The 17,552-nt window shown below is 35.6% G+C and overlaps 2 protein-coding genes across 2 annotated transcripts; one reads left to right on the top strand and one right to left on the bottom strand.

The window, feature by feature from the left end:
• The first annotated feature begins 7,619 nt into the window (after positions 1-7,619).
• LOC133834295 (cyanidin 3-O-galactoside 2''-O-xylosyltransferase FGGT1-like) lies at positions 7,620-9,353 on the top strand. The gene has a single exon (XM_062263865.1). The coding sequence runs from the start codon at positions 7,701-7,703 to the stop codon at positions 9,090-9,092; it is 1,392 nt and encodes a 463-aa protein (XP_062119849.1). The 5' UTR covers positions 7,620-7,700; the 3' UTR covers positions 9,093-9,353.
• A 273-nt stretch (positions 9,354-9,626) lies between these two features.
• Positions 9,627-12,639, bottom strand: LOC133834296 (late embryogenesis abundant protein At5g17165). Its single transcript, XM_062263866.1, has 2 exons — positions 12,408-12,639; positions 9,627-10,141 (listed from the first exon to the last, which is right to left on the bottom strand). Exons 1-2 carry the CDS (start codon positions 12,509-12,511, stop codon positions 9,859-9,861), a joined length of 387 nt encoding a protein of 128 aa, XP_062119850.1. The 5' UTR covers positions 12,512-12,639; the 3' UTR covers positions 9,627-9,858.
• Positions 12,640-17,552: the final 4,913 nt, after the last annotated feature.

Raw genomic sequence — 17,552 nt, 5'->3', positions numbered from 1 at the left:
TAGAAATCAACAAATCTAATTAATATACAAAAATAATCTTGCCTATAGGTTGTTATAGTACACGTATGTTACTGTGTTCAAGAATATAATATTGTTTTGATTACTAGATTTGTGTTATTAATATCTTTGTCTATAGCGACGATATGTCGTCGCTATAGGATACAGATGGAACTTGATTGCCAAAAGTTGGTTGTCAGTTTTCACTCTCGCTATAGAGACATTTAATCCAGTGAGCAGTTAAAATTTTAGTGTATAGCGACAATGATCCATAGCCTAGAATCATGATGCGCACATTTATTGATTTTAATTGGAAAAATAAATTTAGTTTTAATTAATATTTTTATGAAATTAATATGATATATTTTATAAATGAAAATATTTCATTATTATTTAATTTTTTGTTATTTTGAAGGAACTAAAATGCATTTTTGCATGGGAAAAATCAAGGAAAAATAAAAGAAATAAAGCTGAAAAGAAACAAACAAACAAAAAAAAGTGGTAAAATTGAAGGAGAATGGAAAGAATACAGGCCAATTTTGGCCTGCTACAGTCTCGCCCATTTCACCTGCAACAGATAGAAGGGCCCAGTGGGCTCCGTGCTAGCACAGTAACGGACCAGTCTAGTTCTTTCACATTCCAAGCCCATAACAATTTTCTTCAAAACGTTGACAAAAATGCCACTTTTTGCTATTGATTCAAATCCGCTCAGATTTCTTCTCAGCTTTTTTGCCAGCTCCGAAATTATCTTTTTCAATCCCATGTGCAAAGTGGAACTGACAGCTCTGCTCCATCATTCACAACTTGCCTGATTTGAACACGTTTCCAAGAATCAATCAGAATCTCACCATTTTCTCAAGTCTTTAATATTTTCTTTTCTTCTCCAATTTTTTTTTAGAATTTGGTGAGAATGATGAGCATGATGGTTTAATCTTTATTGGAAGGTTAGGTATGATACCAAATATAAAGTAAAGTTATTTTGTTATTTTGATTCACCATGCTTTGATTGTAAAACAAATTTGAGTAATGTAGTTCTTCTTCCATCTTCATTTTTTTCATATTACTATCTTTGCTTAACTTTACTAAATATATATATATAAAATTAGTCTGTAGCATCCCAAATTTACTAATAAGACTTAGGGTCATGATTAGCGTGTTAGGAGAGCAATAATCGATTTAATTGTGCTAATATGTGAATTCAATGATTATGTGATTAGAAATACATGTGTTAGGTGAATTAAATATGCATGTGGGCCCCATCTGGTTATTAAGGGCATATTTATAATTTTAGCCCGTTGACGGCATAAATGTGATATGTGTGTGTATTGTGATTGAGACCACGAGAGTGTGATGATATATTTGTAATGCACGATCTGAGATGGTCCTAGGGAGAAGTTTAGTTAAATAGTCACAACGGGGTCGAATACCCTAATCGGGAGGAGCCTAGGGGTATTTTGAGAATATGATATGTGTTCGGGAATTACCAAGTAACGGGTAGTAATTTACCAATTATTTTGACATGTCGGGATTAAATGAGGATCTATAGGAACACTTGAGGATTTAGCGGGATGTGGCAATTGACGGGATTGCTATTGGTGGCACTATAGGATTAAGAATGACTTAAGGGTATTTTGGACTTTTTGGCTAAAGGATAGGCTTAAGCATTTGGGCAGCTGGAACTCTAGAATCATTTGGAAGGAAAATAGGAATTCTCAGCTCTCTCTTCCTTTCATTGTTGCTTGGTAAGGGTTTAAATTTGAGTTATTTCTGCTTAATTCTGCTGGGAATTGGAAATTCCATGTGAGCTGAATTTTTGTTTGATTTTGACTGTTTGGAGAGGTTATGAGGTTGTTCATGGGATGGTTAGGATGCTTAGGTTGTATGGAGAGAGAATATGGGCTTAATGCTGGGTTTAATTGATGTTTGGGGTATGAATTGTGGATTTAGACTCGGGGAAAACATAAGTAAAATGGTGGATTTCTGGGTTGCTAGGGCTCGAGTTGTAGCCCTGTTCTTCAAGCGTCGCGACCTACGTGTTCGAAGGGGCTAGAGGAGCCTCTGGTTTTCCCAAGCGTCGCGGCCCTAAGGGGACATGCCGCAGCCCGTGTCCTTCAGCAGAGAGAGTTCTGCTCTCTGACTTGTGGGCATGCTGCGGCTCTAGAGGGCATGTCATGTCCCAAAATGGAAAGAAAAGGGAAATTGAGGATTTTTTAGCTCGGGAACCCAAATGTTAAGGCTCGGGAAGGAACCTACTACCCGGACTAGTAGAATCCAAAGTCCCGGAGGCTAGATTAAGGCTTGATGGATGGTTATTATGAATGCATTGTGACTAGGTTATCAACGAGGCTCGAATTAGGAGACTGTGCTCGGGATCGCATTGGATTATCAACTCGGGACACAAGTAAGAAAATTGTTGTTCCCGTGAGAAGGGCACGACCCTATTGTTTGTGTTTCAGGGCACGACCCTATTTTTTATGCTTAATGTATGTGTGGATATTTGTGATTATTATGCTATGTTATGCATGTTTGTGAGTGAATGGTGAAGGTCGGGAACGACGAAAGCCGAGAACGGCAATGGGTCGGGATCGGCATTAGAAACATTGAGTGCAGGCTGCTAGGGCAAGACCCTCCTAGGGTGCTAAATCCACCCGCTCGGTGAAGATCACGAACCCATGGCCTAGTAAAGCGCCTGGGACGACGTAGAGGCAAAAGGAAACTCATTTTCCTGAAACAAAACATCTTGCGAGAGATATAAACGACCCTCCTTTGATAAACACTTGTAGCCTTTGTGTGTCAATTTATAGCCAAGAAAAGTACATGGAGTGGACCTATATAGTTGAGTTTGTTTTTGTTGTAAGGCCTTAGATTTGGAAAGCAAAGACAGCCAAATACTTTTAGCATAAAATAATCTGGTTTCACCTGAAATAATACTTCAATAGGAGAGACATTAGATAGAACAGAAGTAGGCATTCTATTAATCAAAAGAATTTTTGTTCTGCAGGCTTCATCCTAATATTTCAACGGTAAAGATGATTGAGCTAACAATGTTAGACCACTCTCCACTATATGTCTATGTTTTCGTTCGGTAATACCATTTTGTTCTTGTGTATGGGGACATGAAAGTCTATGTAGAATGTCATGTGTGTCTAAAAAATTAGTGAGCGAGCGGTACTCACCCCCCACTCTGATTGTATAGCATTTATTGTGAAACCAAGTTGTAACTCTACTTGTGTTTTAAATTTGACAAACGTTGGAAAAGCCTCATCTTTGGTTCTTAGTAAGTAAATCCAAGTGTGCCTAGAAAAGGTATCAACAAAGCTAATGTAATATCTATCACCATTGGAGGATACAACAGGGGCGGGACCCCATAGATTCGTATGTATGAGTTGTAATGGAGTAGAATAGACAATGGTAGAGAGAGGAAATGGGAGTTTCTAATGTTTGCCAAGACAACAAGCGTTACACAATTCTGAAGTATTTTTTATTATGATAAGAGATGTTACAAGAATTAAGTACAAATTTTACAATCTTAGCTGAAGAATGTCCTAGGCGATTGTGCCATAGACGAAACACATCAAAAAATACATCAGATGTACTGCTCAAACAAGTAATATCAGATAGTGTGTGAAAATGAGACTGAGGTGTGAAGGCAGTGGATGGCTCAGTTCGTGAGGAATGAGAAATGAGACTGAGCTGAGTTGGGTCAAACTAGTAAAGACCCTTGTGGCACCTCCCAACCAGCAAAACCTTCCCTGAAATTGGTTCCTTCACACAACAAAAACCAGAGTGAAACTCAAAGAAAACATTGTTATCTTCAGCAAATTGACCCACACTAAGAAGATTTTTAGTAATATTAGGGATATAAAGAAGATTGCGAAGATAAAAAGGTTTAGAGTGAAAATGAGTTAGAAAAGAAGATTGCCCAACATTTTTAATTTCCAAATTTGTACCATTACCCATGTGAATCTGCTCTTCACCAAAGTACTCTGAAGTATGCATGAGATTAGTGTGGTCCGGAGTCAAATGATGTGTAGCACTTCTGGTTACCAGTTGTTGTCAACGACAGTCTGTGGAGTAGCTAACTTGGCCTGCATATCACCACTTGAGGAATTGGAAGAGAAAGACTGAAAAGATTCAGGACCATGGAAGGACTCGTCAAATCTGTTAAAACACTGCTTGACATAATGTCCTTATTTATGGCAAAGTTGGCACTGCTATTTCTGACCCCAAGACATATATGAACCATGACCAGCAGTTGGAAAATTTCTGGAGGTGCCAAATGGAACAGTTGGAGCACCACGAGTATGGTATGTTGGTCGGCCACTCACTACTACAAAAACACATTTTTAGGATACTCACCTATATGCAAGCCCTAAAAACAACCCCTGGACTTTTTAGGGCTCGCAGAGCGAGTCCTAAAAATTATGTGTCCTAAAAGTTTGAATTTTTTTTTAACAAACACCTCCTGGACTTTTTAAGACACTCATTGCGAGTCCTTAAAGAATTTTTTTAGGACACGAGGTGCAGGCCCTAAAAACTTATGTGTGTCCTAAAAGTTTGAATTTTAAAAAATCACAAATTCCCTCCAATCCCTCAAATCACTCAATAATATAAATAAAACACAAAAATCACTCAAATAATCAATCTCTCTCTCCTCGGTTCTCTCTCTCTCCCGAAGCTCCCCCTCTTTCTTTCTAGCTTGTATCTGCCAAGGCCAAAAAACTGCATGGTCGTCGCCGCCGAATTCCACGTGCCACCCCAATCGACGCACCACCCCCCGAAACCTCCAACCCCTAGAGCTCAGCCCCTCACGCCCGGCCTATGGCCCTCAAAATGCTTGTCGAATTTTCTACGATTTTGGGTTTTCCCAAACTTTCCAACCAGTTTTCGGGCTCCACGAGATGAACCGCAACCACCACCACCACCACCACCATATTCCTTGCATCTTGGGCTTCAAAACCCACTAAAAAATTAAGACCCAATGGCCACTGTGGAGTGGTGGCGATGCCACTTACTCTGGCCATTCTTTTAGGGCCTGCGTCCATTGTGAGCCCTAAAAATATTCTTTTAGGACTCGCAACGTGAATCCTAAAAAATCTAAGTTTTAAGGCTCTCAAATAGAGGACTCTTAAGGCTCGCTAAAAAGCATTTTTTGTAGTAGTGATTGTTAGTAGAGAATGAAGGTGTCGAAGGAGCATTGTGGCTTTCAGGTGGGAAATTGCCTCTAGAATAGTCACCACGAGAACCACCAGTAGGATAGGCACCCCTTAAGTTAGTGAACCGGTTGTGAGAAGCAAGATTAGCTTCAACAACAACAATGTCCAATTCTTTTGCCCCTTTGTCAATTCTAACCTCTTGAGCTATCAAAAGAGCCTCAATATCAGCCAATGTATAGGGATCTGTGACAGAAGTGATAAATACTTCATATTCTTTGGGTAAGCCATTAAAAATAGCTTCAATTTGATCTTGTTCAGAGGTCACATGGCCTATGGAAGCAAGGGTGTCAGCAATAGTTTTGATTTTGAGTAGATATTCACTCAAAGAACCAATCATTTTGGTATTTCGAAGAAGAGTACAAAATTGACTTATCTTTGCACGATTTTGTGATGTGTAGTAGTCTGCAAGAGCTGACCAGATCTGAGCAGTAGAGTCTCTCCCAATCATGTGATTGATCATCTTTTCGGACATGGAAGAAAGAAGCCAATAAATGAGCAAGCTATCTTGTTGCTCCCAATCTTGAAACTCTGGGTTGAGCCGATTTGCTGTGCGATTTGCTTCAGTCAAGAACTTTACTGTAATATTCAAATCATCCAGGAATTTATGTAATCAATTTCCTCTGATGGCGTGAAAGACTTGATGTTTCCATGGGAAATAGTTATGCTCATCCAATCGAATCGAAAGAGTGTGTGAAAAATGAATAGGACTTGTTCTTGGAAGGGAAAACGTTGCGGAAGAAGCTTGGGAAGAATAAGAACCACCATTAGTGGCATCAGAAGATTGGGTCATTGATGAAGAAGAAGAAGGATCGAAGAGAACAACAAAGTTCAAAGAAAGGGCACTGATACCATATTAAGTTTTGAGAGAAAGAAAGAATAGCTAGAAGTAAACTTGTATATTGATTGTTACTGATTAAGAGGAATCAACACCTTTTATACAGAGGAGTAGTTGGAAACTAACAGAGCTAACAACGCTATTAAGTAACAATAAAACAGATTAACAACTTTACCAAACTTAGAACTAACTAAGTAACTAACTCAGTGCAGGAAAAATGTGACCAATGATAATCCTCCTAATCCAAAAGCAAATTTGGTTGAAGCAGATAATATAATAGTTGCGGTCATTTCTCAAGCCTATCTTGTGGCCAATGTGAAAGAATGGGTGGTAGATTCAGGTTGCTACCAGGCATATTTGTGCGAACAAACACTACAAAAAATCTTAGTTTTAGTCACAATAAATTTTGTGACTAAAAACAAAAAAATTGTGACTAAAAAAAATCATCATACTTTATGTTATCACTAAAAAGTCCGTGGTTAAAAGTATTAGTCACAAAAATCACAATTTGTTGTCACTAAATGTATTTTTAGTCACAACAAACTTTATCACTAAAAATAATAAGTTCTGACTAAAACTACATTAGTGACAACTTGTGATTAAGTATGACATTTTAGTCACAAGTAATTTTTTGTTATTACTAAAAGTAACATTTAGTCACACAAAATATATGTTGTGACTAAAAAGTTTTGTGTGACTAAAAAGTTGTCACAAAAAGTTATATTTTTTTTGTAGTGAAAGATGCCTTTTCCTCCTACAATCCAATAGGGGATGGAGAAGAACATGTGTATCTTGGTGATTCTCGACTTGCAAAAGTTCTTGGTAAAGGGAAAGTTGATCTCAAACTCACATCTGGCAAGACTTTGGCTCTTAATGAAGTACTTCATATTCCCAACATTAGAGCAAATTTAATTTTTGTGGCGCTATTAGAAAAGGTTGGAGTTAAGTTGTCATTTGAACCTGACAAGATTGTAATGACAAAAAATAATGTGTTTGTTGGGAAAGGCTATTGTAATAATCAGGGTCTTTTTGTACTCAATGTTTTCTGATGTTATTAATGATAATGCATCCTCTTTTTCTTACTTGATTGACTCTGCTGATTCGTGGCATGCTAGATCATGTAAGTGTCAGTTCTCTTGGTCTAGTTTCTGGAATTAATAATACGAGATTAAATAAATGTGATATTTGTGTTGAAGCTAATAAATTAACTAAAAATTCTTGTAGATCCGTTCAAAGAGAAACTGAATTGTTAAGTTTAATATTCACAATGACTTGGGAGATTTAAAGCAAACTATGACAAGAGGCGGTAAGAAATGTTACGTGACTTTTATTGGTGACTTTTTTAGATACACTGAGTATATTTACTTAGAAATAAAGATGAAGCTTTTACTATGTTTTCATCATATAAAGCTGAAGTAGAGAACTAATTCATGAAACTTCGAGGGGAATGGGACTTAAGCCAAGGTAAGATATTAGTGGTGGTAGTAACCCAACCTTTGTGATTGGAGATCCCATGAATAAGGTTCATATATATATATATATATTAATGTCTTTTTGCCACGTGTTCTGTATATGCTTACTTGTAGCTTTGAAATCTATTTATAGATTACCTGCGTTACACGAAAGTGTATAAAAAGAAATTGAGTCGAGCCATGCAAAACACAGAAATGGAAGAAGAAAACAAGAAGCTTCACATAGCTATGTATCCATGGTTCGCCATGGGACACCTCACAGCATTTCTCCACATCTCCAACAAGTTAGCATTGAGAGGCCACAACATCTCCTTCTTCGTACCAACCAAAACGCAGTCCAAACTGATGTCGTTTAATCACCACCCAGACCTCATCTCCTTCATCCCCATCCACGTGCCTCACGTGGACGGCCTCCCTCTCGGTGCCGAAACCACCGCCGACGTTCCATTCCCTCTCCTCACCTTCCTCATGACCGCCATGGATCTCACTCGTCCCCAGCTCGAAGCTTCTCTCCTAAAACTCAAACCCCACCTCATCTTCTTCGATTTCACCCATTGGGTACCTGAAGCCGTCCGTCGTTTCCGGATCAAGTCCATCCATTTCTGCACCATCAGCCCTGCAACACTCGGATACCTGATCAGTCCCGAGAGGAGTGAATCTGACCAAGCCCATGATTTGATGGAGCCTCCACCCGGTTTCCCATTGTCGGCCATTACGTTCCGGGCTCACGAAGCTCGAGATTTGGCCAAGGTATCGACGAATGAGTTCGGGAGCGGGATCTCGTTCATGAAACGACAGAAACTCTCGTTAAACGACTGCGACGCCATAGCTTTCAAAACTTCTAAAGAGATGGAAGGAGTCTACTCCGATTTCGTTGCCGAACAGTGGGGGAAGACAGTCCTTCTGACAGGGCCGGTGGTTCCTGAATCACCGAATTCGGTGTTGGAGGGTGAAACGGCGGCGTTTCTTTCGAGTTTTGAGAAGGGAAGCGTGGTGTACTGCGCATTCGGAAGCGAATGTGTTCTGAAAAAAGAGCAGTTTCAAGAACTCGTTCTGGGTCTGGAGCTAACAGGACGACCGTTCATGGCGGCTCTGAAAGCCCCATTTGGGTGCGAAACAGTGGAGTCAGGTTTGCCAGATGGGTTTACGGAGAGAGTTGGGAGTAGAGGGTTGGTCCATGGGGGTTGGGTCCAGCAGCAATTGATACTAGGCCATGGCTCGGTTGGGTGCTTCGTGACTCATTGTGGTTCGGGGTCGTTGCTGGAGGGCTTGGTGAATGAGTGTCAACTGGTTTTGCTACCAAATGTTGGAGATCAGGTTGTCAATGCTAGGATTATGAGTGGTGATCTTAAAGTTGGAGTTGAGGTTGAGAAAGGGAATGAAGATGGGTTGTTTACCAAAGAAGGTGTTTGTAAAGCTGTGGAGACTGTAATGGAGTTGGACGGCCATGTGGGGAAGGAAGTGAGGGCAAATCACAAGAAATGGAGAGAGTTTTTGTTGAGTGAAGGGCTTGAGGACTCTTATATTGATGGATTCATCAACAAACTACATGATCTCATTACTACCTCATGAACAAGTACGGTTCAAATAAGTTGGGCTGAACCAAAACTACATGGACTATTTCTTTGCAAGTTTTTTTCTTTTTAATTTTATGATTATTTCAAAGCAATCAAATGTAACAATATGTGCTAGGTTCTTATTTTATCTAATGATTTTTTTTTTGGATTTGCTTATATGAGAAGTTTTATCGAGGACGTGTCCACTTTCCAAAAAAATATATATATAACAATATGTTTAGTCAATTGATGATTGTTAGATGTCTGATATGAATTACATAGTAAGAGTTTCTCAAAAATAGATTATTAGTACTAGTCTTTTATACTGAAATGCAATCGTTATCTTTATAAGAGTCGAAATGTTTAGATGTGAAAGAAAAACAAAAATAAATAAAGTTAAAAAAAACCATGGTCATTCTTTTAGGTCAGGATTTGAGATTGATTTTGAGGTAAAAGATCTGCCCTTTAAATACGAAATCAGATACAATCCAGTTTAGTAACTAAAAACAATTAATTTAGTTTCCTATTAATTCAAATAACGCCAACTATATATGAAATCGCTAGCATTAATTATAATATGCAACTCCGTGACAAGATAGTGATGAATCTTAGTCCACCGCATAACAGGGTTCATAATACAGCTAAAGATGAAAATATATAACAACTTCCACTTAGCTTATATGTGTTTATATATAGAAACTACGGACTATATAATAGGATAGCAACCGCACTATATGTATAGAATTTATTTTATTTATATCTAATAATTCCGATCTTTGACTTTAGTGCGCAGCAGGCTTCTCCAAATCCTCAATGCTGGTAGGACGAAACCAAGCCGTCTGCTCCAGCACAGACCCCTCGCCACCGTCAGCAGGCGCGGCCTGTGCGCCACGCCCACCAGCAAACGTAGTGTGCCCAGTGGCAGGCCCAAAAACCCCAGTTTGGGGGTGTGGAGCCCAATACTTGTCTGACTTCGGCTCGATCAGATCATCCGGAACCACGCTCGACTGTGTCTGCTCATCCGGGTTCTTGTCGTATGCTGACGTATGTGCAGCTCTCCTACTCCTGCTCACAAATCATTAAGTTGGTTTATGGAAAGAAAAAAAAATAGACAAAAAAACAAAGTAATCATATGGATATGGTTTAGCAAAGCTAATTTCCTTCCAGAGAGAGCTAATAAAAGGAGTGGAAGTAAATTATGAAACTCTATGATAAGATAAGACCCCACTACTTGGACTTTGAACTGACTATCGTGATGATGAGAGGTGGGCCATTGCCCATGTTAATGGTTTAGTTTATTCATTGTAAACCATCATTTAATTTATACCAATACAGGGACACCCCACCATCTTGTCATTGCTGCTTCCTTCTTATCCAACAAGTTGAATAATGTGGACAATAATGTTTATCCAAAATCAAAATCAAATACCAAAAGCGTAAAGGTCATTTAATTTATCAAACCATCAAGGTAGATGCCTACACGTGGCCATGGGTTAGGTGTTACCTATCACCATAATATATAGAAAAAATTGCAATACAATATGGAATCTCTAACCAATTTAGGGTCTTGTTGGACAACTTAAGAACTTAAGTTGCCAAATTGCAATACTCTAATATATAATTATATATAGATACAAAGTGGAAAGTGTCTAGTCCCTACCAGAATGAGATGGGTGATCACGTGCGTAATACGTGACATGATACTATAATGACTGGCGACTGACTCAACCAACATTTTCTTCCAAAAAAAAAAAAAACAAGTACTATTAGTTGCGCCCACGCTTTCAATAAACGAGGTTACCAGACAAACTTTGGGACATCCAAGAGGCTAAATGCCAATGTAGTTATTTGGCACTGATTTCTTGCTTGTCTGCACATAAGCATCCTTATCCTAAAGTTTAAGCCTCAATGGAATAAAAGGTTGCTAACATTAAGGTGAATGCATTCGCTCAAGACAAAGAAAAAGAAAAATATCTTCAATAGTGTTGTAAAAGCGACGGCTTTGAAGAAAAGTTAACTACTTGTGCTTGTCACACTGGCTAAATAGTAAAATAATAATAAACAAAGATATACTTGAAAACTAAAGGAGAGAGAGAGATTTAATCACATGGGCCATATTATTTTGTTTTCAAGGTCAAGATTCAAGAAAGACTTTGATGACAAGCAAAAGTCAGCATGAATATTAACAAAAAATTACAAGAGCATGAAACATTTGAACTTTTCAAGTAAAAAACATTGCTAAAGATTTGTTGTTTAACTTAGATTATTTCACTTTTAGTAAGAGTACAAATGTTCACTAAGATGTTTCCATGCTAAAGTAAATAAAATCTAGACTCTGCTACCAAATAACATGAAACACATATAAGTTAGCTGGCAATCATAACTTTAATTTGTGGACCCAACTCATCAAATATCATTTCCTAATGTTCTTATCAAATGTAAACTATTATATATCACAGAAGCAAGTTATTCACAATCAAAACTTAAAAGAAACCCCTTAAACAAAGTAAATCTTTGAAGGTTAAGTTGGGGTTAAAATAAACAAAACATGCACTATGCAAGTCAAAGATAGTCAAAATTTGTTTCCCTTTTGGGGGAATAAGCTATATTCACCTGTAATTAATATGCTTACTACTCTTTATTCCTGAAAAAAGTAACAGTACTAACTTTTTTAAAATTGTACAGAAACCAAAAGAGGTAGCTGATGAGACAAAAGAAAATTTCTTGCAGTATAGAGTGACACCTTGCAACAAAAATATGCCGATGGTTTCAGAAAAAAAATTCGGTGAAAGAGATTGATTATAAATGAGTACTGTACAACTGTCTAATAACGGCAATCTAAGTCTTCTTTTTCTCTAAATCCCACGGTCCCCCTTTCTATGAATAAATATCAACCGTCTAAAAAGAAATCTTCGTAACATCCAAACAATATTAGTTGAAAACGAATTTGTCTATATTCAGACACCGATCGGTCACAATCATCCATAAAACAGACCAATCTCCTCAAAGAAAAACAAATAAACTACGCATACACCTATTCTGAATCATAAATTTATGATTTCATTCTCAGATCAAAATCTTCTCAAAATGATTTTCCCTAATTGATCCAAGCAAATTAAATTCCAAAGAACAAGCAAGAAATGGAACAGGATCATGATATATATATCAAGAAAACTAATTAACTGTTACAGACAAACCTTATCAACAGATATGTACACTCACAAATTTAAGTTAAATAAAAAAACAACGAACTCATAGCTCATCGAATCCAGAGTGAACGATTTCCTGGGAAAATGTAAAAGAAAAGTAATCCAAAGAAAATGAAATATACCTGAGAACGGGAGCAGAGAGGCGAGAAGGATCGCGAGTCCAGATCTGGTCAACGAATCGCTTCCCCAAGTTGGTGATCCCTCGGCTACTCGAATTGGCGGCCATACAATTGAGACTGAGAACGAGAAGTAGTAGTTGTAGCAGTAGTGTAAGAGCGAGAGAAAATCTAGAGAGAGAGAAACTGTGCGTAAGTAAGAGCGAGAAAATGCGTTGGCTCTTTGTGATGATTTTTGGGAGAGTTTTTATAGAGAGAGAAAGAGGTGACTAGATGAGTAGTAAGGTGTCTTTATCTATTACCTGCCTAAGAAATTCGCTCCCTGGTTCCTCACCTAACCAGAATAACTCCCGTACGCATTCAAGTACTGATAAAACGGCGTCGTTTAGATGCCTTTTTCACGGTCGTTTAACTGTACCGTACGCGAGGCGAACACGGGATAGCACGGAATGGAATACTCCGCTTCTTTAATCTGACAGTGCCGTTTGAAGGACATGAAATGGGAATGGAATATTCCGCTTATTTAATCGAATTCGTAACGCCGTTAAAAACAAAATTGCATGGGTTGGGAATGGCCGATGAATTTAACTCGAGTGACCATTTTGTCCCTGTCTTGGTTGATGGAATTGGCAACGCCGTTAAAACAACATTGCACGAGAATGGCCGATGGAATCAAAGTAAATGACCATTTTGTCCTTTGCTAACCAACGAACATTGCATGGGAATGGCCGATGGAATTGAGGGGAATGACCATTTTGTCCCTTTGCTTAATCGAATTGAAAACGCCGTTAAAAAAACATTGCATGGGAATGGCCGATTAATTTAAGTTGAATGACCATTTTGTCCCTGGTGAGTGGTGACTGAGGACGGTCACACTCCCGAATTCTCGATTGAGCTCCTTTGTTGACTTTTTGAATATTTAATTAATTGGATAAAAAAAATACCAAAATGCCTTAGAATATCCGTTTTCCGAAGAAAAAAAATGTGTAATAAACAGTTACTAATCCTACGTGGACTGACCCATTTTTGATATTTTGATTTTTATATGAAAATAAAATAAAATTTCGTAAAAATGGACGGTGGATGGGAGAGGGAAGAGTTCTTCCCAATTGCCTATCTTTTTGGGTAAGACAAAAAGTCCATGTTATTTATTTATCCATGTTATTTATTTATTTATTTTATTTTATTATTGTGCTTTAATTAGTGTCAAAAAATAGTATAATAATTGAGCGTTAAAGGGTGATTCATGTAAAGATGTTCATAATTTAATAAGAAAGCATCTCACTCAGATACTTTGTCTTGGGAAATTGAATAATATCTACATTTGGAACTAGGGAAATGTTAACCGGTGATATTTTAAAAAAACATTAAATAATTTTAAAAAATATTATATTTTTTTTTGATCCTGTGTTTGTCTCATTACTTTTGGACATGTGTTTTAATAATTTACTTTTTAGATTCTATATTTTATAAAATTGTTCAAATAAAATTCTAAATTTTGATTTTGGTCAAAAAAAATTTCAAACTAACGATTCAGAACAAAAATAAAATTATTCTGCTTAAAAATTGTGTTGTTATATTTAATTTTTTCTTTATCAAAATTGAGTTTATGAGTTTATTTGAACTATTTTATAAAATATAAAATCAAAAAATAAAATTTTTAAAATATAAAATCTAAACAGATAATAAAAAAACAAAAGATAAATTAAAAAAAAAAAGGTGATTTTAGTAAGATTTTTAATCGAATGGACTTTAGGGATATTGATCTACATTTGTGAAAGGCTCATTTTGGCCCATTATGTTCTTACTCATTTTAGTTGGTTTATACCACTTTATGAATTAGCATTTACAAAAGTAACTATATATTTAGTTTTGATCATTCTTATTACAAAACTTGTTACAATTTTAAAAAAAATTCTTATTACAAAAATACTGTCAAAATATCTTTAAATAAAAATTTCGACTAAAATCAAATAGAATGTTAATTTGGATAAATTATGGTAAAAAAAATATATCACATTTAGCTAAAATGCATATATATATGGTATTTTCCTAAATCATACAGTTGCTGAGTACCAACTGACCCACTCGTCTCTCTCAGTCACCCCAATTTTACTCAGACCACTCTCGACGACGGACGACGGTGACACTCTCAGTTTCAGATACCTCGACGGCGAAGCTATCTCTCTCCCCCACTCAGTCACTACCTGCCTCGACTCGACCACAACACGGTAACTAATATATTTATCTGAAAATTTTCAAATTATCTGTTTGTTCTTTGAAAATTTAACAAATTAAGAACACGCATTTCAAATTTTTAAGCATGGAGGAAGGTTATATGAATGGATTATGCTAATTTTCTTGGGATTTTTTTATTTTATTTTTATGATAGCAAAATTATTTATATGAACCACACAAATTTGATAAGACAATTAGCCGAATTTTCCCTCCATTTTATTTTACCAATCCAAGATTTTGGCTTAGCTTGAATATGAAGAATCATGATTGAAATTGGTGACACAATAAAAGTAACCCAAATCTAGTGACTTTCCCAGAGGAATATCGTATGGATGGATTGTGCTAATTTTCTTGTAGATTGTATTGGGAATTTTATTTTTTTGTAGTGTGAACCACAAAAATTTGATGAGACAATTACTCTAATTTCCTCCATTGTATAGGCATTAGTGAGACCATAAAAGTAAGCCAAATTCATGTATTATGATTGTCTATTTGGACAAAAAAGTATTCCTGATTTTCTCTGGAAAATTTTATGGAAAATCTATACATTTGTATTAGTATTTATGATTAAAAATAGATTGTTGAGTGAATATATATATATATATCTATATATATGACTATAACCCCATAACTTAATTCAAAATCCTTGGCACATACAATCAATCCCATATCCATCTTCGTAGAAGGAGTTGTTTGTATTGACAGTTGATAATAAATTTAACTGTCCTGTTGTCTCCCTAGGTTGATTTAGTTAACAGATCCTAAAACATATAAGAAGACAATCTATATGAGTTGTTTAAAATAATTTTTACCAGGTTCAATGTCTTATTTTGATTTATTTTGCAAAACATAGATCCAAAATATTATTTAACAAAACACAGTAGCCAATCGTGTATTCGGAAAAAACACAAGGTCAACCTGTTATTTTTTCCTTATAAAAATGAAAGAATTTTAATTATTTCTTTTTTAAAAGCTAATAATAATATTGATAACTGTGCAATTAATTGCTAAGACTCCTTTTTTTTTTGTCTCAAAATTCTCCCTCTTTTTATGTAGTAACCGAGATTACTTTTCTCTTAGACCTCTCTATTTATGTGATTATATGTTGTCTTTATTTTATAGAATAGATTTAACTTGAGTTGTGGTGATAGAATAAGATTTAGTTTTTTTTAAATATTTAGTGGTTATAATTATTATAGCATAGTATATATTTATGGTATTAGTAGCCTTGTTTGTGGGAAAATAGGAGATTGTGTAAGAATAAATTCATTATGGTATTATTAAGAATTGTTATGGATCGAGTCTACATAAAGCCTTAAAATTTTTAGGATACTGTAACTTCGGACCCGTTTTTGACTCATTTATATTATGATTTTGGAAAAGTAATATTTCTAAAAAGTTGTAGATAATTGAATTAGCTTTCTAACGATATAATGATTTTTTAAATCGGACTTCTATAACTTCAGTTATGTTGATTTTACTATCAGTCCAGAGTTACGAGATTTAGGAAGTTAGAAGTTAGATTATTCCTCAATTATTTAATAAAAATATTAATAAGATAATTTAGAGATATTTTTTATAGAAGTTAGGATTCTATTTCATTTAAATTTAAATTTGAATTATAGTTAGAATAAAATTATGATTTTTGAGAGCCTATAAATAGCGCCTATTCCTTCTTCTTTTTTTCATTCACTCTTGCTCTTCTTGAGACCCTCAAGCACACACACACTCTCTCTCAAGATCAAGGTTGAGGTATAATCAAGTTTTGATTGTTTTTTAGTTTTAGATCTATTAGTTTATGTTTTAATAATGGTATCATGTTTATGAAACAGGGTTCTAAGCGGGATTAGCATATAAATGACTCAAGTATAGTTTCTGTGCACCACACTTAAGGTAAGGAAAATTAGGTAGTTTAGTTTATGACCTAGTTTATGTTTTGTATGAGCTAACATTTTAGGTACAATAAAGGGGTAAGTGTGGCTGGACCTAAGGTGTCCAATGATATATGACAGACTTATCTCTAGTAGGCTCGGATGTCAAAATTTTATGATGGACCTAAGTTGATGTCCAGTATATGACGGATTTATGTCCGGGGCTTATTAATTACCACCCCTGTATAAGCATTTATCTTTTTATTATATCTGTCTTATTATTTATGACTTATGATTTATGATTATGACCTATGACTTATGATATATTTTGATCTTGTAAGATTAGTATAAATTAATGTTGTTATGAAATCTTGTATGAACTGATGGTATGATTGTTATGACTATGTGATTATATGATTTGTTATTTATGATGTGTTTATGAATAATGTTATGATTGCGGGATATAATTTATGATCTAGGTATATGTGTGATTTTTAGTATGACACTGATATAGGATAGATTATGACCTTGGTTTCTGTTATGAATATAGTATTGCATGTGAAATTACTCGTTGTGAGTTTATAATTGATTTTTGTAAGAATTGCTGTGTATTTTCCTTGCTAGGCTTAAAAACTCATTCTTTTCTTTTATTTTTGCAGAATAAGTTAACCTTCTTTTAATTTTGCAGAATAAGTTAACCTTAAAAGACCACTGGCGAGCATATTCCCAATAGCAAGACTGGTGTGAGTATGTGGGGGCCATATAGCCGTGTGTTATTTTCTTAGGAAATTATGAACTTTATGAAATGTTGCCTAGTTTTAATTTAATTTTATTGTAAAGATTATTATTTATTTTTCTTAAACCCAGGTTATGTTTATTTTAAATTATAAATAAATAAGACAACACTTTTTACGATTTAGTACGTTTATTGTTCAACGTCTTTATTTTTTACAATTAAAGCTAGAATTTAGGGTGTTTCATTTTCTTAAATAAATCCTTTATGAAATTTAGAAATTTAAATTCTCATTTATGAATTAATAAT

The sequence above is a fragment of the Humulus lupulus genome, chromosome 5, assembly GCF_963169125.1.
Source record: "Humulus lupulus chromosome 5, drHumLupu1.1, whole genome shotgun sequence".
Classification (NCBI taxonomy): Eukaryota; Viridiplantae; Streptophyta; class Magnoliopsida; order Rosales; family Cannabaceae; genus Humulus; species Humulus lupulus.
This window is presented reverse-complemented; position numbering and strand designations above follow the sequence as displayed.